The sequence below is a fragment of the Homarus americanus genome, unplaced genomic scaffold, assembly GCF_018991925.1.
Source record: "Homarus americanus isolate GMGI-L3 unplaced genomic scaffold, GMGI_Hamer_2.0 scaffold52806, whole genome shotgun sequence".
Classification (NCBI taxonomy): domain Eukaryota; kingdom Metazoa; phylum Arthropoda; class Malacostraca; order Decapoda; family Nephropidae; genus Homarus; species Homarus americanus.
The window spans coordinates 6,585,001-6,611,845 of NW_024720773.1; the positions used below are offsets into that span (position 1 = coordinate 6,585,001).

Below are 26,845 nucleotides of genomic sequence, written 5' to 3' on the forward strand. Positions count from 1 at the left end.
CCCCAGAGTAGCTGCATCAACTTTCCCCATGAGGCGGCACCCGCATGGATTTACCACACACACGGGGGAGGGGAGGGAAGGGAGGGGGGTAGGGGAGAATATACTATCAAAGTCATTATATCTGAGTTGTGAGACGATATATCACTGAGTATAGAGTTTAATGTGGCTCTTTGAGGGGGGGAGGAGGGAGAGGAAGGGAGGAGAGGGGAGGAAGAGGGAGGAAAGGTGAAGGTAGGGAGAAATTTGAGGAGAGGAGGAGGAAGGAGGAAGGAAAGAAAGGAAGGAGGAAAAATAAGGGGAGGGAGGGAGGAGGAGGGAGGGAGGGAGGGAGGGAGGAGGGGAGGAGGGGAGGAAGAAGGAAGGAAGGAAGGAAGGAAGGAAGGAAGGAGGGAGGAGGAGGGAGGGAGGGAGGAGGAGGAGGAGGGAAGGAAGGAAGGAGGGAGGAGGAGGAGGAGGGAGGGAAGAAAAGGAAGGAGGGAGGGAGGGAGGAGGTAGAGGGAAGGAAGGAGGAGGGAGGGAGGGAGGAGGGAGGAGGAGGGAGGAAAGGAAGGAAGGAGGAAGGAAGGAGGAGGAGGGAGGGCGGAGGAGGGTTATGCTCTTAGTAGGTGTGGGTGGGAAGGGCGAGGAGGGTCATATACCAGTTGTTTGGTCAGGTGGTGTGTGTGTGTGTGTCTAAAACCGACCATCATCTCATGAACGTTGTATTATTCAAATTATACCTTACTGGGGAACACACACACGCACGCACATTTTTCGTTCCTGCATCGTCCACCCCCCTTACAACCTGACAAACCCAGCCCTAATTAGAAAGTGCCCAGGTGAAGGAGACCTGTAATCACGAACTGACCAGAGCTGTTCACTACAGGTTAATATATAGTGAAAGTCTACAGGTGTTTCTTTCAGATCACCTGTAAATTAGGACCCCCTCTCTCCCTTGTCCCCCCTTCCCTCCCTTGTTCCCCTTGTTCCCCTTCTCCCTTGTTCCACCTTCCCCACCTCGTTTACTTCACCTGATGATTAAATATCGTAGCGATGACCCAACTTCAGCTAACCTACTTAACTTAACAACCTAACCTAACCTAACCTAACCTAACCTAACCTAACCTAACCTAACCTAACCCATCCTCACCTAACCCAACCCAACTGACATAAGCTGGGAAGGGGAGGGGGGGGGGTATTCTTCAGGTGATCGAAGCTCCTTTAATGTAATCTATATATACAACTAATTACCTGTGGCTAACTAAGTTCTCATAAGTGGAGTTCTATAAACCTTAGCTCAGATATATAGTGTTTTATAGAACCTTTATATCCCATATATTTATGGTCCAATATTGTTTGGTGTTGGTTTAAGTTACATATGTCCTTGTTGCATAAAGCTGGTATGTGATATAAACAAGTGATAAAAGTATGAATAACAAATAAATAAATGAATGAATGAATGAATGAATGAAGAAAGAAAATGTGAAAAAAATGGAGATAAATGAGAATAAAACTAGAAAAAAACCCGAAAAGTTGGGAGACATAGGAATTACTTGACCCCATCAGATAGTGCCAGTGTGACCCTACTCAGGTAGTGCCAGTGTGACCCTACTCAGATAGTGCCAGTGTGACCCTACTCAGGTAGTGCCAGTGTGACCCTACTCAGATAGTGCCAGTGTGATCCCATTCAGGTAGTGCCATCATCACCAGCGGCACTAACTACAGGTATGATCAGGTGTGACGTAGTGGTCGACACACCATATATCCTACCAGGTACAACAGTGTGTGACGTAGTGGTCGACACACACCACAGCCTCACTTGGACGTGATCCCGCTACCGTATACGCCTCTGCCCTATGACCTACCAGTGCTATCTATCCAGTTCTATCTTTCCTGGTTTTACTTCTCCCTTTGTGTAGTGTTTAATGATACACAAACCTCACGTAACTTATCCTCCCTAACAAAGAAAACGATAATATTTACTACCAGCGACGACAAGTAAGTACCGTACTTAAGTAAACAAAACGATAATATTTACTACCAGCGACGACAGGTAAGTACCGTACTTAAGTAAACAAAACGATAATATTTATTCCATGGACGATAATCTATCATCTGTATACACACACTTACGATCTCACCAGAGTACACAGAGATATAGTATTTGATTAATAACCCGAGACACTAGCCCCACCTCACGTCCGCCTCAGGTGTTGAGATGCAAAGCCTAGTTAGTTTCCCCCCCTTGATGCAACTCTCTCTTTGATCATCTCTCCTGTGTTTACAACTCTCGTCAGTGACCTGCTCAGTGCTGCTACCACCACCACACTCCTTACCACACACACACACACACTCTCTCTCCTTTTTGGGAATTTCGTCTCTATTGTCAGGGTTGAGAAAGACCATTTGAATGACCAATAAAGAAAAGTATTATTGGAACTAGGAGAAACTATGTGGCATTGGGGAAAACTTTCAAGTCTTGTAAAATTTATTAGTTTGTTCGTGTTACCAAGACAGGATTGTTTTTTTTCTGATTAAACTTGAAGATGGTTAAAGAATTATGTGATGGTGAGGAAGGAAATTAACTAGGCATTTAAATATAAGCATTCAAGCCCTGACAATGTTTACTAATGCAGCTGGTGGGCCTCCATTAGTGTCGACGGGGCACAGTACAGGTACCGGGCTAGCTGTGGTGTCTCGACCTTCGGCTTAGCTCCTCGTAAGTCCACCTTGGCCCCCATGACAGCGATGTTGTGCGGGGTCACGGTGAGGGGTAGGGGTTAACAAGGTCAATCTTCCTTAACTCTTCTTCTCCTTTCGCTAATATCCTACTCATTGCGCCATGGCAGGAGTTGACGAATATTAAGACGATTAATTCACTGGAGTTTACTGTAGGAGTATCAGTACAGAGGCAAGAGCACGGGGCTGACGGGTGCTCTCTGCTCTATAAATGGACAGACTGGTAAGATTGCCAGGTGAGCCGCCAGACCCTGACGGTAGTTTGGGTGGCGCGGTAGTTTGCCAGGTGTTGGACAATATAATAATAATACTACAAAGTAATAGTATCACCACATACATAGAATATACTGAACATACATATGGACCTACATAACTGATACAACATACATATACATACACCTAGCTAACTGAACACTCTCTAACGTATACACATACATACAGACATACAGCTACGTACAAACATATATACATTCAATACCAAAATACACACACACACACATACACATATGACCAACAATGGCTCTGTGTTGACCCAAACATGCACCAGTAACCAACACACACACGCCATACAATAATGCACTTACGGTATATGAATATAAATATACTCACATACTGAGAGGTGCGTACACGACTTTACACACACACACACACACACACACACATTAGCAGACAGCCGTGTAAACATCGTAATCGTCATTATCCACGCCCGGGCACGAGTCCTCTGTGTATACTCAAACACGGACCATATACTGTACGTTGTATGTACTGTACGTATCAGGTCCCTCACTCACGTACGTACAGTATGTGTGTGTGTGTGTGTGTGTGTGTGTGTGTGTGTGTGTGTGTGTGTGTGTGTGTGTGTATCAAATGTAATACAGTATGGTGTATTGATGTATAATGTAAAGAATGTATGAATGCATAAACGCACATAAATTCCTCAAAAACGTACATGAACTCAAAAAACGTACACGACTTCTTACCGACTTACATGATTCTCATAGAACGTAGACATAAAACCACTACTACAGAATATTACATTACATTGACATATTGACATTAGACACACACACCTCATGGGCGAATTCCCCATTATGGCGGGAAAAAGACGTAAACATTATATCAGGGTCAGGGTGAGGACCTAGCTGACGTCATCCCTGATCTAGGACATAATTATTAAGACTCTCCAAGATGGCGGTCCTGTTGCCTAGCCCATACAATATGACGTCCAGGGTCTGTTAAGGGTTCTAGCCGTCATGAACCCTGAATGAGAACACGATTTAAGGGTTTGTATCGATGGTGGGAGGTTCAAGTGTGTGTGTGTGTGTGTGTGTGTGTGTGTGTGTGTGTAGGGCCGTGTCCACTCTCCCTCCCACCTCCCCTCGATGGTATGCAGACCAATAGGAAGGCCGGGTGGGAGGTGTGCCACTCCCTGAGGACGCTGAGTGGTCGGTAGGTCAAGGCACCCTTCTCAGTGGCTAGCCAATAGGAGGCAGTCCCGGATGTAGCGGTGAAAACTACCGGCTCGAGGGCTGATTGCTTCGTTGGAATGGCACATGCGCCACACGTACACACATACACACGTACACATAAGCCGTCGTGAAAATATGTAGTATGAGAGAGAGAGAGAGAGAGAGAGAGAGAGAGAGAGAGTAAACACTAGCCTCTTCACACTCCACACCATTATTGACTCAACAGTGATGCAATATTCAAGAAGCAGTTCTTGTGTGTATGTGTGTGTGTGTGTGTGTGTGTGTGTGTGTGTGTGTGTGTGTGTGTGTGGGACAGCTGAGAGAACACCCAGAATAAATAACTATGGCGCCACACGTTCCATTATTGTCTGGTTTCTCTTATCTTATAGGATGACAAAAAGAAAACATAAAATCTTCGTTTTTTTTTTTTTTTTAGCTTCTGTGTGATAGTCAGCTAACTGGTTCTCTCAAGCTACAATTCATACAGCTGTAGATTAGGTTAGGTTAGGTTAGGTTAGGTTAGGTTCTTCAATTTAGCTTTTGTGATCCACTGCTAACTGGCTCATGTAAATTTCAGTGTCATGACTTAACCCCTTGAATATGATGACTTAATCCCTTGAATACGATGACTTAACCCCTTGAATACGATGACTTAACCCCTTGAATATGATGACTTAACCCCTTGAATATGATGACTTAACCCCTTGAATATGATGACTTAACCCCTTGAATATGATGACTTAACCCCTTGAATATGATGACTTAACCCCTTGAATACGATGACTTAACCCCTTGAATACGATGACTTAACCCCTTGAATACGATGACTTAACCCCTTGAATATGATGACTTAACCCCTTGAATATGATGACTTAACCCCTTGAATATGATGACTTAACCCCTTGAATATGATGACTTAACCCCATGAATATGATGACTTAACCCCTTGAATATGATGACTTAACCCCATGAATACGATGACTTAACCCCATGAATACGATGACTTAACCCCTTGAATATGATGACTTAACCCCTTCAATACGATGAATTATCCCTTGACTATGATGACATAATAATTAGAGAACTAAGTCATCGTACTCAAGGGGGTTAAATCATCGTACTCCAGAACGTAAGGTATCGTAACCTAACCTAACCTAACCTACCCTAACCTAACCTACCCTAACCTAACTTAACCTTAATGACAATAATGGGTTACTAATGGGTCTCAGGTTCTGCCCGGGGCTCCCATTAATGGCAGGGTTTGTGGAGAGAGAGAGAGAGAGAGAGAGAGAGAGAGAGAGAATTTTTTCTTAATCTACGTTACGTGTTCAATCTTGTTTACTGTACAAAACTGATTCATATTTAAAAAAAAAAAGTGGTCTGACTGTCTCTCTTTCTCTCTCTCTCTCTCGCTGACCGTGCAGGTAGGGAGGGTCAGTTCTTTCTAGTTCAGGTGCTCCCCTTTCCGAGCGGAGAAAGCGACAGCCAAGGCCGGTCTGCGAATACCGATAATCCTGTGTGTGAGTGTGTGTGTGTGTGTGTGTGTGTGTGTGTGTGTGTGTGTGTGTGCTGAAGTCACAAACAATCTCACCGACCAAATTTTCCACTTCTCCTTATTTAGCAGTGAAGATGAGGAGGAGGAGGAGGAGGAGGAGTGTAGTGGAGGATGGAGTGAAGAAGGGAGGTCGATTGTGGGTCTTTGGCATGTAGTGAAGGAGGGAGAGAGGGAGTGGAGAAAGGAAGGGCGGACGAAATAGCCGAAAGGCGAAGTGGTCAGTAATCTCCAAACAAGCCAAAGGGAGGGAGGGGAAGGAGGAAGGGAAGGAAGGAAAGAAGCACTCATACGTAAAGACAGGTAAGCGGGTGGGTGGGAGGGCAGTGGAACGTGGAAGGAGGAGGAGGGCCAAAACACGAGGGAAGGGAGGGAGGAGAGGAGGGAGGAAGAGAGGGAGGAAGGAAGGAAGACCTCTCCTGTTGGGGCTAACCATAGAGGGAGGAGGAAAGGGAGGAAAGGGGGTATTCTTACCACCCACCCCCCCCCAAAAACCCTCCTTACCACACACACACACACACACACACACACACACACACACACACACACTTTTCAATATCGGCCTCGGGAACCGGTCTTCAGGTCTAATCCGTGCAACATACTTTGTACCACCCCGCCAGACCAGACCAGACCAGCTTCTCGAGAGAGTGAGTGTCCGTGGGTGAAGATACGGGCTCGACTCACACATGAAAAACAGCATCCCAGATATTTTTTTGGGGGGGGGAGTGGGGGGTGGGTGTTGCTCTCTCGCCCAGCTGTTTTCGTGGGCAAGTGGGAGGCTGGCTGCTGGTGAAACTGACCAGGGGGGAGGTGGGTTCATGAGGGGGAGGAGGGGGGGGGGTAGGTGAAGGGAAGGTAAATTGTGGGGAGGTGGGGGAGGAAGGGGTAAGGGAGGGAACGAGGGAGAACTGCCCCCTTTACTTCACTCTATCCACACTGATAAGAGACGTCAACTGCCGGATAGAAAGCGCTAACGACTGCCCACTCAGTATTCATGTTCGCGCACTCAATGCACGTGTTGTTACTAAGGCACACGCGAGCTTGGGGACAGATTTAGACCAGGTGAAGACAGATTTAGACTAACTGAGGACAGATTTAGACCAGCTGAGGACAGATTTAGAGCAACTGAGGACAGATTTAGAGCAACTGAGGACAGATTTAGAGCAACTGAGAACATATTTAGACCAGTTGAGGACAGATTTAGAGCAACTGAGGACAGATTTAGAGCAACTGAGGACAGATTTAGAACAACTGAGGACAGATTTAAACCAGCTGAGAACAGATTTAGAGCAACTGAGAACAGATTTAGAGCAGCTGCGAACAGATTTAGACCAGTTGAGGACAGATTTAGACCAACTGAGGACAGATTTAGACCAACTGAGGACAAATTTAGACCAGACCACATATGAATAAGGAGGGACTTCCAAGTTAATGCCATAATGTAACACTGAATTATGCGAGATTTATTATTTATTCCAGTATTGTAACACTGATTTAACCAGTTCTACTACTACTATTATTACGACAATTACTACTACTACTACTACTATCACTATTACTACTACTACTACTATCACTATTCCAGATCGTTTCCTAACATCTCTTTGAGCCTTACATACCAGAAATCCCTAAATAACTCTCCCCCCCCAAATCCCCAAATCCTAAATCTAAAAAAAATAATCCCTAAATATCTCAAACTTCACCTTAAATATCTAAAAATCCCTAAATACCTAAAATAACAACAAAATCCCAATCTCTAAATAATCCCTGAATAAAAAAATCCTTAAATACCTAAAAAATCCCTAAATATCTAAAAAAAAAATCGCCCACTAATCCCTAAATGTCTAAAAAAAAAAAAATCACAAATACAAAATCCCCAAAATCATTAGACCATCCAAGCTCATAAATATCCTAAGATACTCCTTACTCCCCTCCTCCATCCCCATACTCGAGGAGACACGTCAACTGAGGCCCCACGGGTGACCCTAATGCACCAGGGAGAGAAGAATGAGGTCAAGCCACAGTCGGGGTCGCCAATGGCCGATGGGGGAAAGGGGGAAGGGGAAGGGGGAAGAGGGGAAGGGAAAGGGGAAGGGGGAGAGAAAGGGAGGTAAGTCATCGTCATTTTTACCATTGTTGTCATTATTATTATATTTTATTATCATAGTTAAAAATCATCATCATCGTCACCATCACTACTACCACCACCACCACCACCTATTCATCACTATGGGCGTATTATCACTATCACCACTAATTTCTATCTCAGGTGTAAGAGAAGAGTTCTTGGAGTTGATCTAGACACAGCGGGGTCAAACTCACGCCTGACCTGGACTGGTTGTCTCACCATGTGAGTCACACTGCTTACTGAGTTGGGTGGTGGGTGTGGTGGTGGTGGTGGTGTGTGGTAGTGTGGTGGTGGTGTGTGTTGGGTGGGTGGTGGTTGTGAATGAGTGAAGTAGTGGTGGTGGTGGTGGTGGTGGTGGTGTGAGGGTGGTGGTGGTGTGGTGGTGAGGGTGAAGTTGGTGGTGGTGGTGGTGGTGTGGTGGGTGTGGTGGTGGTGGTGGTGGTGGTGGTGGTGGTGAGGTGGTGGTGGTGGTGGTGGATGGTGGTGGTGTGGTGGGTGAGTGGTGGTGGTGGTGGTTGGTGTGGTGAGGTGAGTGGTGGTGGTTGGTGGTGGTGGTGGTTGGTTGTGGGGTTGTGGTGGTTGTTGGTGGTGGTGGTGGGAGGTGGTGGTGAGGTGGTGTGTGGTGAGTTGGTTGGTGGTGGTTGTTGTTGTTGGTTGATTGGTGGTGGTGGTGGTTGGTTGATTGGTGGTGTTGGTTGGTTAGTTGGTGGTTGGTTGGTTGGTGGTTGGTGGTGGTTGGTTGGTTGGTAGTTGGTTGGTTGGTGGTTGGTGGTGGTTGGTTGGTTGTTGGTTGGTTGTGTTGGTTGATGGTTGGTGGTGGTGGTTGGTTGGTTGGTTGGTTGGTGGTGTGTTGGTTGAGTTGGTTGTGTGTGGTTGGTGGTTGGTGGTGGTTGGTTGGTTGGTGGTGGGGTTGATTGGTTGTTGGTGGGGTTGGTTGGTGTGGTTGGTGTTGGTTGGTGGGGTGAGTTGATTGGTGGTGGTTGGTGGTGGTGGTGGTGGGGTGGGGTGGTTGAGGTTGGTTGGTGGTGGTTGAGGTGGTGAGGTGGTTAGTTGGTTGGGTGTGGTTGGTGGGGTGGTTGAGTTGATTGGTGGTGAGGTGGTTGGTTGATTGGTTGGTGTGGTGGTTGGTGGTGAGTGGTTGAGTTGGTTGGTTGGTGGTGGTTGGTTGGTGGTTGTGTTGGTTGGTGGGGGTTGTGGGTGGTTGGTTGAGTTGGTTGGTGGTGGTTGGTTGATGGTTGGGGTTGGTGGTTGGTTGGTGAGGTGGTTGGTTGGTTGGTGGTGGTTGGTTGAGTTGGTTGGTTGGTGGTGGTGGTTGGTGGTGGTTGGTGGTGGGTGGTGGGTTGGTTGGGGTTGGTGGTTGGTGGTTGGTTGGTTGGTTGGTGGTTGGTTGGTGGTGGTGGGTTGGTGGTAGTGGTGGTGGTGAGGTGGTGGTGGTGGTGGTGGTGGTGGTGGTGGTGGTGGTGGTAGATTGGTGGTGGGTGGTGGTGGTGTTGGTGGTGGTTGGTGGTGGTGAGAGCAAGTAGATGGTGGCAGAGACCAGGAGGGAGGGAGGAGGAGGGGGGGCGAAAAGGAGGGTTCCAGGGCAGAGCAGATGTTGGCACCAAGCATGACCAGCTTTAAACACACACACACACACACACACACACACACACACACTCCTTCTACTCTTCCCTCCCTCCACCTCCTTGTCCTCCTCCTCCCTCCTCCTCCTCCCACACCTCTTGTCCTCCTCCTCCTCCCTCTTCCCCCTTCTCCTCCCCTCCTCCTCCTCCCTCTTCCTCCTCCTCCTCCTCCTCTTCCTCCTCCTCCTCCTCCTCCCTCCACCTCTTCCTTGTCCTCCTCCTCCTCCTCTTCCTTCCTTCTCCTCCTCTTCCTCCTCCTCCTCCTCCTCCTCCTCCTCTTCTCCTCCTCCTCCCTCCACCCCCTCTTCCTTGTCCTCCCTCCTCCTCCTATTCCCCTTCCTTCTCCTCCTCCTCCTCCTCCTCTTCCTCCTCCTCTCCTTTCTCTCCTTCTCCTCCTCCTCCTCCTCCTCCTCCCCTCCCTCACCCCCTTCCCTCTGGAAGAAACTACTAACCTACCCAGTATCTATAAGGCTCCCAAAGACGGTGGGGGTGGGGAGGGCAGCCACCATCCTATATCCTAACACATCCTCAACCTTAAGAGCCTCAACGTGTTCAAGGACTCACAGGATGTCAGCCAGGGCTTTGAGTATCCTCCAGGTTCAGGGGAGGGGGGACATTTTTGGTTTTGTTGATTCCGGCTGAGTCCTATCTTACATTCTCTTGGTATTATGACCCAGGAGGAGGAGGAGGAGCAGGAGGAGGAGGAAGAGGAGGAAGGGAGGAGAAATGTCGGAGGAGGAAGAGGAGGAGGAAGAGGTGATGCGGAGGAGGAAGAGGAATCGGAGGAGGGAAGAGGAGTGCAGGAGGAAGAGGGAAGAGGTGAGTGTCGGAGGAGGAAGAGGGAGTGTCGGAGGAAGAGCGAGTGCGGAGGAGGGAAGAGGAGTGGGAGGAGGAAGAGGAGGAGGAGAAAGGAGATGTCGGAGGAGAAGAAGAGGAGGAGGAGGGAGGAGAGTCGAAGGGTAGTGGAGAAGGGAAGAAGAAGGATTGTTGGAGGAAGCAGAGGATAAAGGAGGGAGAAGAGGAGAGGGAGGAAGGAGGTGTCGTGTGATCAGTGAAAAACACGACAGGGTTCCACGAGGAGGAGTGTTGATGGTATGACACGCTCATGAACTGTTGACAGGTTTTCATTTCCTTCCTGCTTTCCTCCTCCTTCTCTCCTCCTTCATACTGTCCTTCCTTCAATTTCCTTCCTTTTCCTGCTCTCTCTCTCTTCCTTTCCTTTCCCTCTCCTTCCTTCCTTACCTCATTCCTGCTTTCCTTCCCTACTCCTTTCCTGCCTTTCTCCTTCCTTCCCCTACTATCATTACCACTCTACCACTTTTCTGCTTTCCCTACCTCCATCCTCTTTCCTTTCCGTTTCCTTCCTTCCTTTCATCCATCCTTCTAACCATCCATCCTTCCTTCCTTCCCTTCCTTCCTTCCCCCGTGCTAAGTGAAGAATAAAAGCCATTGACACAGGCACTCTGTCATGCCACACTGCAACAAAACTAACAGCAAATGATTTCACCTCGACTCTATGGTGAAGGTGAGACTATACAGTAAGTAACCGTACCTTCATCATCACTATCATCACCACCACTACCATCATCACCACTACCACCACTACTATTATCATCATCATCATCATCATCATCATCATCATCAGATACTGGGTTGTGTGTGTGTGTGTGTGTGTGTGTGTGTGTGTGTGGAAGGCAGACACTAGAAGCCTCAGTTGATGGCCAAACATGGAGGGAGGGAGGAGGGGGGAGGGAGGGAGGAGAGGGGCGGGAAATAGCTGAGGGGGAAAGTGAATCTTGCAAGTGAGAGAAAAAGAAAAAACCTCTCTCTAGTCTTAAGGGCCATCGGGTCTCTCAAGGGCCATCGGGGTCCTCTGTGGGTCAGGTTCCTGATAAGAGTCAAATCTTAGTGGAAGAATATGTAAGGGGCCACCAAGTCATCTAGGCCATTGGATCTCTCTCAAGGGGCCATCTCGACCATCAAAGGGCCATCAAGGACCATTAGGAGCCATTAAAAGAAAGTTCGACACTAGTTCCTGCTGGTGGTCAAGTCCCAGTGAGCTATCAGGAAATAAGTGCTGGAAGAGACCCTGTGCTTGTGTGACAGATGCTGGGTGACAGACTGGGTGACAGAGTGGGTGACTGGAGGTGGATGACAGGTAATGGGTGACAGGGGTGGGTGACTGGAGGTGGATGACAGGTAATGGGTGACAGGGGGGTGGGTGACTGGAGGTGAATGACAGGGTAAGGTGACAGGGGGTGGGTGATGAGGTGGATGACAGGTAATGGATAGGGACAACAGAGCGATAACACGAGGGGCAGGTGGATGACGACCTGCATTACACACACTATCAACACCATTATATAGTGTGAGTCATGCAGGTTCTCGGTAACAGGATACAGTTTTGGTGAAATAAACCTACACACACACACACACACACACACACACACACACACACACACACACACACACACACACACACACACAATGCAAGCCCCCAATATGGTTAAACAACAACAAAAAATAAAAAAACCGCATCATTCGGCGCATGAGGGAGAAGAAAAGAGGCGAGGAGAAAGTTGAACGAGAAGCAGCTTACTTATAGTGAGGTGGAGGCTGACGAGTGAGAGACACAGGTGAGATAGATACATAAGTGAGAGACATAAATGAGACACATAGTGAGAAACAAATGAGACCAAGTGAGAGACAGAAGTGAGAGATCGAGTGAGAGACCAAGTGAGAGACAGAAGTGAGAGATCGAGTGAGAGACCAAGTGAGACAAGTGAGAGTCAGTGAGGGCCAAGTGAGAGACAGAGAGAGATCAGTGAGAGACCAAGTGAGAGACAGAAGTGAGAGATCGAGTGAGAGACCAAGTGAGAGACAGAAGTGAGAGATCGAGTGAGAGACCAAGTGAGAGATAAAAGTGAGAATGGATGAGAGACATAAGTGAGAGACAATCAACACACCAAAACACTTAAGGCGCTGACCTACCTTGACCTACGACACACACAGCCCTAAGATAGCACTCAGATAATGAGGTCCCCTAACGTGTTGCCGAGAGAGCCCATTAGGGAGTCTTAAATGGGTTCATAAGTGACTGGACGCTGAGTTTAAATGTCAAGAAAGGAATAATATTTTTACTTACTTCCTTACTTACACAGACATAGACATGACATAGACACACACACACACACTCTCACACACACACACACACACACACAGGTTATAAAATCAGTACCACATCTACTTTGAATCTCTGTTGTGACCCATTAAACGAAAGAAAGACCTGGGACTCTCTCTCTCTCTGTGTAGCGAGCAATTGATTTTCAAGATGGATCACCGGGTGAATAATAAGCACTGACAGATCGATACACCATTTGGGTGTTAGGAATGTGATGAAATTCCTTGTGGCTCTTCTATTCTCCTCCCCGTTGATGACGTCTACAACATCAATCATCTGGCCCCCCTCGAAACAAAGACAGTCTACTGTAAACAAAACAAAAAGGCAATCGACTATAAACAAAACAAAAAGACAATCGACTATAAACAAAACAAAAGACAATCGACTATAAACAAAACAAAAAGACAATCGACTATAAATACTAAATAAATAACTTGTTTTATTTACTAGAATTATAGTTATTGGACTTATATGCATATTAAGACAATACCTTACTACACATACAGAAAATAATACAAAGGAAATATTTTAGCGCATATGTACTTTCCAAACATACAGTACACTCACCACACGCCGGTCTGATGGTATCATGCCGCCACACTAACACTCACCTGAGGAGAGAGGTGAGATTAGACAGGTAAACATTATATTTTTCGTAGGTGATGATGATGATGATGATGATAATGATGATGATAATGATAATGATATAGGAGGTGATATAAATATTTTTCTTAGGTATTTTAATAATGTTTGACCTTTAGTACGATGACAGCTAGTTGAGTATAATGATTTAGACTACTGTTATGGTGATTTAATGCTTTGAGTACATACGATGATTTAACCCTATTGAGTACGATAACTTTACCCCACTATCATGGTGATGCAGCTCTTGAGTACGATGATCCTTGAGTATGATGATTTAACACCTTGAGTACAACAATTTAACCTTGAGTACGATGTTAATGTACTCAAAGGGTTATGGTCATCGTACTCGGGCAGAATATGTAAGGAAAATATTAGGAAGTGAATATGGAAACTATAGACAATAAAGTGTTGAGCAAATATAGGTAACACAAAGATAGGGAAATAATAGGGAACTACAGGGAAATATGGGGAACTACAGAATAATAGGGAACTACAGAATAATAGGGGACTACAAATTGTGGCTAGGGAAAGAATAGGAGTTGTGGCTAGGAAAAGAATAGGAGTTGTGGCTAGGGATAGAATAGGAAATTGCGACTAGGGAAAAATAGGGATTAATTGTAAAGGGAAATACAAAGGAATTGTAGTTAGGAAAAAAAGGGAATTATTGCTGAATAAATAGTAAACTTTAACTAGAAAATTGGGAAACGTGGGTGGAAATACTGAGGATTTAGAATTGTCCCCCTCTCTCAACTGAGCGAGATATACTAGCAACCTTTACACAAGCGGCAATAAAACACAATCTTTCTTCTCGACAAACGAATATACACACACACACACACTCTCTCTCTCTCTCTCTCTTTCTCTCTCTCTCAAACACACACAGCAAAGATGTCTCTCTCTCTCCCTTTCTCTCCTTCTCACAATAAGACCCTCCTCCCTCCTGTGTATTTTCCTTTCATTACATTCTACCCCTCCTGTCTGTCTGTTTGTTTCTCTGTCTGTCAATCTCTTTGTTTATTTATTAACTATCTCTCTCTCTCTCTCTGTCTCTCTCTCTCTCTCTCTCTCTCTCTCTCTCTCTCTCTTTTTTTTTTTTCTATCTATCTATCTATCTCTTTTCACACACACACACACAAAACACACACACACACACACACACACAAAGGGGCAGCGTGGTTCCACTCTTTATCGCTCTGATTCACCTTGTTTAACCACCGTGAATATGTAAACACTATCTGTCTGTCTGGCTGTCTGTCTGTCTGGCTGTCTGTCTATCTGTCTGTCTATGTATGTATGTATGTATGTGTGTACTGTATGTGTGAATGTACCTGTACTATCTATCTATCTATCTGATGGCGTGTCTCGGTGTCAGCTGATCACAGAATTCCTGATATTATGTAGGAGGAGGGAGGTGAGGGTGGTGAGGGAGGTGGGGGGGTGAGGTGGTGGGGTGGGGAGGCAGATGAGGAGGTGAGGGGTGAGGGAGGTGAGGGTGAGGTGAGGGGTGAGGTGGGGAGGTGAGGTGGGTGAGGTGAGGGGATGAGGGGTGAAGGGGTGAGGGGTGGGGGTGAGGGGGTGGGGGTGAGGTGAGGTTGAGGTGGAGGTGAGGTGGTGAGGAGGTGAGAGGGATGAGGTGAGGTGGGGGTGAGGTGGGAGGTGAGGGGGGGTGAGGTGAGGTGAGTGGGTGAGGGAGGTGGGGGATGGGGGAGGTGAGGTGGGGTGAGGGGGTGAGGAGGTGAGGGTGGGGAGGTGGGGTGGGGGTGGGAGTGGGTGGATTGAGGTGGGGGGGATGAGGGAGGTGAAGGGGTGAGGGTGAGGTGGGGAGGTGGGGGGGTGAGGTGGGGGGGTGGGGAGGGTGAAGGGGTGGGGGTGAGGGGGTGGGGAGGTGAGGGGTTGAGGGTGAGGTGTGGGATGAGGTGAGGTGAGGAAGTGGGTGGGGAGGTGGGGTAGATTGGGGAGGAGTTAAAGCCTCCTCTTTGACGATCCTCCTTTCCTTTCCTTTCTTCTCTCCTCTCTCTTTTCTCCCTCCTTCTCTCCCTCTCTCTCTTCCTCCTTCCTCCCCCTCTTCCTCTCTCTCTCTCGTTTCAATCTCTCACTCCTTCTCTATTCTTTCCTTTATCTCTCTATCTATCCTTTCCTATTCTCCCCTCCTTCTCTCGATTTCTTCCTATCTCCTCTTCCTCTCATTTCACCCTTTCCCCATCTTTCATTCCCGATAAAATAGATAACATGCAATGAGATAAATTAACAAACACATAAAAAAATACCGAACAGATATATTACGTAATGTAACTCAGCCACTAGAACTGTTTATCTAAATCTGGCGGGAAATGATCTGGCGGAAATGATCTGGCGAAATGATCAGCGGAAATGATCTGGCGGGAAATGATTTGGCGGGAAATGGCGTAAGAGTGTTGCCAGACGGTTAGCTTTAAGTATTAGTTTATCCTTGTTGCTAAAATCAACATAGTAACAGTTTTTGGTATTTGCCTAGATGATACGTTCTTCTTCTTCTTCTTATTCTTCTTCTTCTTCTTCTTCTTCTATTTCTTATTATCATTATTATTATTATTACGGTAATATTATCGTACATCATTTCCTGTACACACCCTCTTCTCACCCTACACCCTCATCCTCCTCACCCTACACCTCATCTCCTCACCCTACACCCTACCCACCCACACACTAGTAATCATATCATCATCAACATTAGCACATAGGACGTCCCCCATCCCTTAGCCAGCTGAAAAGATAAGACCACAGTATTGTTGTGTGTGTGTTGAGAGAGAGAGAGATCGTAAAACCAATTCCCCCAAAATAAGGAATTTTGATGCATTAAGTAAGAGACAGATTAGGTTTAAACTCCAGAAGGATCAAGTCCCACAGAACGTGATTGAATAAACACAAACAGGATCTAATGAAAAGTGAGACAGAAACCTGATCTCTTGGCTTCTCTCTCTCTCTCTAATATCGTTCTGTGTTGTCCTTCAGGGACGTATAGTAACAATAAGACAATTCTGTCACATATAACAAAAAAAATCCTAAAAAGTCTCTTATAAACGCCAGAGAAAAAAATCTCGTTACTCACATTATGGGTAAAAATCTATCGTTACTCACATTATGAGTAAAAAATCCTCTACTTATAAACAGAAGACCTCATCACTTCAAAAACAAAATCCGATCGTCAATCATATTAACAATAAAAAAAAATCCTGTTTACAAAAGAGCGAGTAATGGTGTGGCGATGTTCACTTATTCTTGGCGGGACGATGCTCACTTGTTTGTCACTCAACCAACACAAAAACACCTTATTATATACCATGGCAACGTCGGCTCTGGATATTACTGGGGGTTCGTTTATTATAGTACCTAAACCTCCTCCTCCAGGATTTATAAGTACCTAAACTTATTAAAACTTATCACGACCTGATTAAAGTACTTACAACCTACTTATCAAGGTTAGGTTAGTTTAGGTTAGCGTACTTAACTAGACACGAAAAACCTGGCTTACACAGGTAAAACCATTAATACTACCTACATATAATTGTTCTGCCTACAGTTTTCCCTTTGGGCATGAGAGAAACGGGTATTGGAGGGGGTGAGAAAGGGTAATAGGTATGTGAACTATTATTTAAGGGGTTAAGGTGAAAGTGGGTCCATTATTTTGACAATCTAAGGTGTTGTGGATCGGTTGTAAGGCAGGTTTAGGGCAAGAGGGTAGGGTAGGTTTAAGGGAGGGTAGGGTAGGATTTAGGGCAAGAGGGCAGGATTTAAGGCAAGGGTAGGGTAGGTTTTTGGGCAAGAGGTAGGGTAGGTTTTAAGGGCAGGGTAGGGTAGGTTTAGGCAAGGGGTAGGTAGGTTTTGGGGCAAGGGGGTAGGGTAGGTTTTTGGGCAAGTTGGAGTAAAATAGGACCAGTTTTTTTCTTTCTTCTTCTTCGTCTACGATCTAGTTAAGAAAGCGTGCAGGTAAACTCCCTTTCCTTCTCAACTGACCTTTTCAAGTGAACTACCCCTTTCTCTCACCTCTCACCCCTTACTCCTGCCCTCTTAAATGACCTCTCAGCTACCTCTCAGTGACCCTTCTGTCATAGTTGTTTAATAATAATAATCTTCCTACTGCCTAGTTTAGCATCTTCTTGACTGCGACGAGAGAGAGAGAGAGAGAGAGAGTCATTCAAGATGAATCCAATTCTTGCCGCCCATCCAGTCTGCCACCCATCCACCCACCCATTCAAACTATAAATCATCCCAATTTTGCTATCTATCCTACAATTTCACTCCGCCCACAGCACGTCATCCATCACTCCCCACACCCACCCATCCAGCTGCCACCCAACCCACCCATCCAGCCAGTCTGAGAGCCACCCAAGCAGAGCACCGAAGCAGCAAGTCATTGGGGTGCAATTGCGAGTCACCGTGAGCCATCAATATTACCTGTTGTCGACGAGCTTACAATATGTAGTTGGTCTTAATGCAGGCGTTTGGGGAGTCGAATCTGGGGTCGAATCTGGGTCGAATCTGGGGTCTAATCTGGGGTCGAGTGTGGGATAGTGTGGGGTCGAATCTGGGGTCGAATTAGGGTCGTGTTTGGATTCGGTCTGGGGTCGAGTGTGGGATAGTGTGGGGTCGAATCTGGGGTCGAGTCTAGGTCGTGTGGTTGGTTGGGGTGGGGTGTGTGGGGTTGGGGTGGACGCATGCAGCATAATTTGACCATAAATGCTGAGTCTAATTAAACATATTAAAATTTAAGACCGACTGACTGACTGACTGAATGACTGAGTGACTGATTGACTGACTGGCTGACTGAATGACTGACTGACTGAATGACTGACTGGAGTGAATGACTGGACTGACTGAGTGAATGACTGGCTGACTGAATGACTGACTGACTGAGTGACTGATTGACTGACTGGCTGACTGAATGACTGATTGACTGACTGACTGGAGTGATTGATTGACTGACTGACGGAGTATAAGGGTAGTCACTAGCTATAGGTATGTATAAGGCAATTTGTCTGTGGCCACGCATGAGTGACCTGAACACCCATTATCATATACGATCTCTTTTTACGTGTGTGTGTGTGTGTGTGTGTGTGTGTGTGTGTGTGTGTGTGTGTGTGTGTGTGTGTGTTCCATCTAGTTCATTTCTTCTTTTTTGTTTATCTTTGTTCTTTTCTCCTACTTTTTTCTTTCTTTTTTCACCTCTTATTTTTAATTATTCTTCCTTGCTCCTCCTTTTTCCATCTTCTTCTTTGTCCTTCTTCAGCAGAATGAGGCCTCCTGAATCTACCTTGCGGCATCACTTTGGCTAGGTGGGGATGATGAACGCTCACCTGAGATCCATATCTCTACTCGAGCTCTATTAACCCCTTCCTTTCCTTGGTGTTTCCGGCCATTTTTTCTCTCCCACCCCAGCATCCTCCTCCTCCTCCCTCCCTCCCCTCCCACCAAGCCTCCCCGACCTACGCCATATGAATATTTCAGGTGTATAAATAAACGCGCCTAAAAGAGGTAGTTATGGATGATGAGGGTCGTTTGGGTACGCGCGATGGGTCTGCGTCTATTTCTGGCCACACCCCGACGCGTTGGGGGACTATTTCTGACGTACAACTGACTGTTTGTGACTGTGTGGGTGATTGCGTGACACCATTTTGAACAGACTGATAATGTATAGTATGCTACCGCTTCAGGCATAAGTCCATTCTGATTGTCGGACGATGGCATACTACTATTTCTGATTGTCGGACGATGGCATACGACCACTTCTGATTGTCGGATGAAGCTGTACGACTGTCAGACAAGGCTCATAAACCCGGACGGACAGAGCAGCTTCTCCTCCGGCTCTGTACAATAAATTCTCCGTCACAGTGGGCGGTCTATTTACTGTCTCTCGTCCAGCCACTGTGGTCGTCGATGGAATGACCACCTGCCTGCTGAAGGTGTGTCGTCCTGTCATGTCGTTGTCAACACACCAACCACCTCTACTACTTTACGGCCAGCGGGAACGACCAGCAGGTAGTCGGGGCAACTGGAGGTATATTCAAGGACGACCTGGGAACATAGAGGTATACTAATCTACCTCAAGGACGACCTGGGAACATAGAGGTATACTAATCTACCTCAAGGACGACCTGGGAACATAGAGGTATACTAATCTACCTCAAGGACGACCTGGGAACATAGAGGTATACTAATCTACCTCAAGGACGACCTGGGAACATAGAGGTATGCTAATCTACCTCAAGGACGACCTGTTAAAGGAAGGACAATGGCGTGATATACCTGACGCCACCTGTGAAGTCTAGTGAGGAGGAACTAATGAGTTGACACCTGTGAGTCTACCTGGCTAATGACCCCTGGCATACCTGTACATCCCTCGTCCCTCCCTCACCCCTTCTCTCCTTTCCTCCCTCCGCCTCTTCTTTCCTTCTCTCCTCCATCCATCCATCTCTCCCTCCACCCCTCCCCCTTCCCTCCCGGCTGCTGTACAACAAGCCTACCCCCACCACTAAGGAAGCCTCCATGTTTACAGTCATTTACAACACTTACATTACCTGTGTCATAAATCGTCTTTGTAAACCACGCAAGTACTCTCTCTCTCTCTCTCTCTCTCTCTCTCTCTCTGTTTGTCTCTTTCTTTCTTTCTCTCTCTCTATCCTATCCATCGGTCCTATTTTCTCTACTAGTACTTAATAGGGACAGATGCTGAAGAGAAGAGAGAAGAAGAATCTTTCCACCTAGAACATTTAAAGGCAGCTGGTCTCTACACTAACAAATTGGTCTAATTATGCGTAGACTGGCGGACGTACACACACACACACACACACACACACACAAGGGTCATTATTCCCACATAAACCCACCCACCGTTTTCTCTCTGTATCTGGTTAACTATATAATAAAAAAAAAAAAACGCCCTACAGGATCAGCAGTAATAACAGTAACCAACAGATAGACGATAGACAACAAGGTAGATGGTAGCCAACAGGTAGATGGTAGCCAACCATGGTAGATGGTAGCCAACAAGTGAGATGGTAGCCAACAATTGATAGTGATGACAACAGGTAGATGGTGAACAACAGGAAGATGGTAGACAACAGGTAGATGGTAGCCCAACAGGTAGATGGTAGCCAACAGATAGATGGTAGCCAACGTTAGATGGTAGCCAACAATTGAACCAGTGACCAACAGGTAGATGGTGGCCAACAGGTAGATGTGGCCAACAGGTGAGTGTTGGCCAACAGGTAAGATGGTGGCCAACAGGTGAATACAGCCAACAGGTAGATGGTGGCAACAGGTAGATGGTAGCCGACAGGTGAATGTTAGCCAACAGCAGGTAGATGGTAGCCAACAGGTAGATGGTAGCAGCCAACAGATAGACGATAGACAACAGGTAGATGGTAGCCAACAGGTAGATGGTAGCCAACAGGTAGATGGTAGCCAACAGGTAGATGGTAGCCAACAGGTAGATGGTAGCCAACAGGTAGATGGTAGCCAACAGGTAGACGGTAACCAACAGGTAGTATAATATTCACCACCCATCTTGTATAATAACTTGGTATAATTGAACCATCATACAGGTATATTAAAACTCATCAACAAAACAGGTTCCCCATTAGTCAGGTGTTTCAATAATCCCCCTTAAGGTTAGCGGAAAGGTGCTAACTCAGCGCTAAAAGAGAAGATTTAGCGGAAAGGTGCTAACTCAGCTCTAGTAGATAAAATTTAGCGGAAAGGTGCTAACTCAGCGCTAATATAGAAGATTAGCGGAAAGGTGCTAACTTACAGATCAATTTATACTTTCCCCTGTAAGTTTGTGACACAGAAGAAAATAATTAATGCTCATTGGATAATTTGAAAAGATGGAAAGTAAAACATTAAATCATCAACTCATTTGCATATTTAAAAAAGCAATTTAGAGTACGGGGGGGGGAGACAGTTTTTCGCTAAGGAATAATTTTGGTTAGCGGTTAAGTTCTCAATTTGGTTGATATTATCTAGCAATGATGATAACTCAGGGGAGGATGTAAAAGTAGCAAAAAAGTGCTAATGTTATGTTATTGTTAAAATGACGATAAATAACAGGATATGACGATAAATAACGGGATATGACGATAAATAACGGGATATTGTTATGTTGTTTATTAAATTACAAAAGTTAAATACAGTTTGAGTGGTTGAAGAGACGGGTGATATTTTAGCCAATTTAAGCGAATTAGTTTTATGTGGTGAAATTTAAAGCCCTCTTCCTTACTCCATCCCTCCCACTCAAGAATCAGCCCCACTCCACCCTCTCACCCAAGGACCAACCCCCACTCCAACCCTCTCACCTAAGGATCCAGCCCCACTCCACCCTCTCACTTCAGGACCAGCCCCAATTCACCCTCTCACTTCAGGACCAGCCCCCCTCCACCCTCTCACCTAAGATCCAACCCCATCAGGTCCTGCCAGACCAGCCCCACCACACCTCTCACTTAGGACTAGCCTCCCTCACCCACCCCTCTCACTCTAAAAAACCAGCCCCCACTCCACCCTCTCACCTAAAAACCAGCCCCCACTCCACCCCTCTCAACTATGGACCAGCCTCACTCCAACCCTCACAACTAAGAACCAGTCCCCACTCCATACTAAACAGGTAGGCGAGGGAGGTCAGGTAGGACAGGTGTACGAAAGTAAAATTAATTACAAGATATGTATAACTGACCGTGCAACCTGTCCTTAACCATATGGGGAAGGGAGGGGGTGAGGGTCAAGGTCACTGAAGGTTAACTAGTTGCTTATTTATTCATTCCGGAGGGTCATGAGACAGAGAGAGAGAGAGAGAGAGAGAGAGAGAGAGAGAGAGAGAGAGAGAGAGAGAGAGAGAGAGAGAGAGAGAGAGAGAGAGAGAGAGAGAGAGAGAGAGAGAGAGAGAGAGAGAGAGAGAGAGAGAGATGAACTAGGACGGAAACAGGATACGAAAAACAAAACACTTATGGTTAAAAACGTCCATAGACTCTAATAATAATAATAATAATAATAACAATAACATAAACAAGTATAACAATAACACAACAAATAACTAACTAACTCACACTCTTATTGGCTAATAAATATAAACACAATAACAGACGAGATATGAGGCTTAGCTAAACCCGCTTTATGTATACGACCGACACCTATTGAGACGATGCTCACTTGTTTAACTAAAAGAGAATCACATCCCTTAGACAGTATTTGAAGAAGGATACATTGAGCATCAGAATACAGTCAGAGAGTTTTCTTCATAGAGGTCTCTGAGATCAAGGAATTTGTTTGAACAGGAACTAGAATCGTGGAATCTGAGCGAATCCGTTGGAAATGAAAAACTAGCTGCTGCACCATACTATGTAAATAACAAAACCGTACCGTACGGGTATTATGATTACACACAATGACAAAAGAAAACAAAAACACAGATTTCTCCCCTCACAAGGAAAAGTAACAAAAAAAAAAGTTGAATCAGAGTTTCCACATTTTCTCCAAACATATATTACTTACAGTAGCCCTAGCTTGAGATCGTTCTACTAAGCCTCACTGACGTCATGCAGTGGGGTACGCGATCCTTCCTGCATAATGATGAAAGGTTAAAGGGAGAGAGAGAGAGAGAGAGAGAGAGAGAGAGAGAGAGGCCCATCCCTCCACAGCCCCCTGCAGGTTCTCAGTGACTCTCGACTGCGTCATTGTAACAAGTGAGGTGGAAACGTACTTTATGACCAAAAATCAACTTTCAGATTCACATGTACGGTATGTTACTAACGTCGTCAACTTTCACCGTAGTTTAACGTAGAGTGGATAATGGTAGCGGTGATCTACCCTTCCTCTCCCTCTCTCCTGCTCCCCTCTCACCCCTCTCGTCCCATCTCCACTCCCCTCTCGTCACCTCAACCCCTTCCCTCTCCCTCCCCTCCTCTCTCTTATACATAACAACAGGTGTGTGAGTAACAGGTGTATTAAGTACCAATGCTAACAGGTGTGTGATCAAAAATACGACAGGTGTGAACTACAGGTGTGTGAGGAATAATACAACAGATGAGGTCTTACCAGGTTATCGACACAGGTGGGATCGGACAGACAGACAGACAGACAGACAGACACACAAAACACGTACCTAAAAAAAACAAAAGAAAAAACAAATGAAATATAAAACAAAAACAAAACAAAATAAAAAATAGACGAAACAATGAATAAATATAAATGATGAAAACAAAAGAACAAGAAGATAAACAATAGTTGAAAAAATAAAGCAATAAATTGGTCTTTTAAAAAACAAAAACTGGTTAACGAGACACTGGGATAGAAGACAAGAAACATACACACACACACACACACACACACACACACACATACACACTTCACGCTCTCTAACTGTTGTGTGTGTGTGTGTGTGTGTGTGTGTGTGTGTGTGTGTGTGTGTGTGTGTGTGTGTGTGTGTGTGTAAATGTCCAGTTTATGTCTGACTCACGATGACCAGTCGAATGTCTTAAAAGATTTGACAGATAAATATTTTCCTCCTTAAACAGAATGTAAAAACGTATTGCACACAAAGAAGAAGAAGAAGAAGAAGAAGAAGAAGAAGGACAAGAAGAAGGACAAGAAGAAGGACAAGAAGAAGAAGAAGAAGAAGAAGAAGAAGAAGAAGAAGAAGAAGAAGAAGGAGAAGAAGAAGAAGAAGAAGAAGAAGAAGAAGAAGAAGAAGAAGAAGAAGAAGAAGAAGAAGAAGAAGAAGAAGAAGAAGAAGAAGAAGAAGAACAAGAAGAAGAAGAAGAAGAAGAAGAAGAAGAAGAAGAAGAAGAAGAAGAAGTAATAAAATAATAATAATAAGCATAGTATATATATATCCCTCACACACACACTACTGGTATAACTGACTGCGGCTGGACTTACACCACCTTAACATACACCAGTACTCTGCAACACCATATAATCTAGTACTCTGCCATAACTGAGTACTTCAATAATAACTACTCTATAATATTATATGGAAGGTAATATAACCGCTATATATTAGTATAGTATATAATTATCCCTATAACACGTGGAGTTATATAGACCTAGAAAACCCGGTTATAAAGCTGGTGTGTGAGTGAGTGAGTGAGTGAGTGAGTGAGTGAGTGAGCGCATGAGTCAGTGTATATGTGTGTGTGTGTATGTATGTACGTGTGTGTAACTACCATATCATCATATCTACCCAAAACTGAGGCACAGCATGAACGTCCAAAGGCACAACTGAGTAGGTAGATGTCGATAATGTTCACTCTCGTTCCCTTTGTGGTAGTAAGGTGCGCGGAGTATGATCCCAGAGGCAGTATTTCAGGCACCAGATGTCTATGTTTAGGCTCGCTCTTGTCTGGGTAAATTGTAGTGTACCGAGGCCAATCCATGGTGCCGAGATGTGCGTGTGCGTGTGTGTGTGTGTGTGTGTGTGTGTGTGTGTGTGTGTGTCAAGAGTACGTGAGTGTGTTTATAAGTGTGTTCGTGGGTAAGTGTTGAGTGAAGGTATCTAGTTAAGGCGATACATCAATGTAATTATGCTGATGATTTGTGTGAGTGGTGTAGGACTTCTGAAGGTGGTGTAAGACTCCTGGAGGTGGTGTAGCACTCCTGAAGGTGGTGTGGGACTCCTGAAGGTGGTGTAGGACTTCTGAAGATGGTGTAAGACTTCTGAAGGTGGTGTAGGACTCCTGAAGGTGGTGTAGGACTCCTGAAGGTGGTGTAGGACTCCTGGAGGTGGTGTAGCACTCCTGAAGGTGGTGTAGGAATTCTGAAGATGGTGTAAGACTTCTGAAGGTGGTGTAGGACTCCTGAAGGTGGTGTAGGACTCCTGGAGGTGGTGTAGGACTCCTGGAGGTAGTGCACGACTCCTGAAGGCGATATAGCACTCCTAAAATCGGTGAAAGACTCCTAAAAGTGGTGTAGGACTCCAGAAGGCGGTATAGGACTCCCAGTTTCTCACCATCCCCCCTGGCAATGCGTGTCAGAGGTTCCCACACGCCGTCATCTCGTGGGTGATCCGTCTCCCCTGGGCGCCTCGCATGGGTAGGTGGTGGTCCAGAGTGATCCCAGACTCGTGAGAAGTATAGTGGGTGAGTGTCGCTTTTCTCCTTGTTTAGGCTAGTTACCCCTCTCTCCTCTAGTCCCTCCTGTGTTTATAAAGTCCCTTGATGTTCGTGGAGTAGGGGGTGCAGGAAGATAGTGTGTATAAAGTCCCTTGATGTTCATGTTTATAAAGTCCCTTGATGGTCGTGTTTATAAAGTCCCTTGATGTTCGTATTTATAAAGTTCCTTGATGTTCGTATTTATAAAGTTCCTTGATGTTCGTGTTTATAAAGTCCCTTGAAGGTCGTGTTTTTAGAGTTCCTTGGTATTCGCGTTTATAAAGTCCCTTGATGTTTGTATTTACAGTCTCATAAACACCAAGAGACCCTGCAGAGCCAACCATCAAGGAAATTTATAAATACGACCATCAATGGACTTTATAAACACGACCATCAAGGGACGTTTTAAACACGACCATCGGGGGACTTAATAAGCAGGAACATCAAGGGACTTTATAAACACGACCACCAAGGGATTTTATACACACCCTCCCTCCCCTGGCTGACGGCAAAAGCACTCTCACGTCTGGGAGCTTCATAATTGCTGTAGTTTCCGGTCGTTGTCGTCGCTATGGTGTAATTGAAAGTCTTGATAAAGGGACTGTGATCACGCGGCGGGAGTCTGACCTGAGGATGACCCTAGCTCTCACCTGCTCTCATCAGTCCTCACCTACCCTCACCCGCCCTCTCACAGTCTAGTGGTCTCTCTCTGTAGGGATGGTGAAGGAGGCGCTGACGAAGACCTCACCAAGACACTCAGGGAAGAGACATAGACTTGGTTTACGTCGTCCTGGACAAGGTGGTTAACGGTACTGGTGCCTGGTGGTGTTGTCCTGGTGTTATTGTTAGTCACTTATACGACGGTAGCTCTCAGGATTAAACCATTTTTTCTTTGAGTGTGTGTGTGTGTGTGTGTGTGTGTGTGTGTGTGTGTGTGTGTGTGTGTGTGTGTGTGTGTGTTGTGTGTGTGTGTGTGTGTGCACGTAGGCTGGGCCAGACAGTACACTTATCCGCCGGAGTATTTTTTAATGACTTTGTGTGAGATGCGGAAAGAGTCCCACGGGCGGTTACACCAACTACCGCACGCGGAACCCCCACATCAGTCGTGGTTGAGGCAGTGGAGTAGGTTGCGGTGCGGATTTATAGGTCGATTGACTTTTTAAAATGAGAAGAAGATATTTTCACGAGCAAATCATTCTCTCTGGCGACATGTGTCAAGTTGTTGTTGTTGGTTGGTCAGCTGTTCGAGGCGTCATCAAGTACAGTATTACGACATAAACAAAAATCAACCTAATTATTATTCCATGATGCTGAGGTATACCTGTGAGTCTCTCTACCTGGAACATATATAGTAATTAGCTTCCCTCGACTCGTTTCATTTCAACACAAGTCTCCATTTCTCAACATTTGTGGA

General features: G+C 45.8%; 1 protein-coding gene across 1 annotated transcript in view; it reads right to left on the reverse strand.

Annotated features, from left to right (window-relative positions):
- LOC121861135 (extensin-2-like) overlaps positions 1 to 24,717 on the reverse strand; it is a 42,528-nt gene extending 17,811 nt beyond the window's left edge. The window contains 1 exon segment of the mRNA XM_042358701.1: positions 24,525 to 24,717. Coding sequence (XP_042214635.1) covers positions 24,525 to 24,717 — 193 coding nt within the window.
- Positions 24,718 to 26,845: the final 2,128 nt, after the last annotated feature.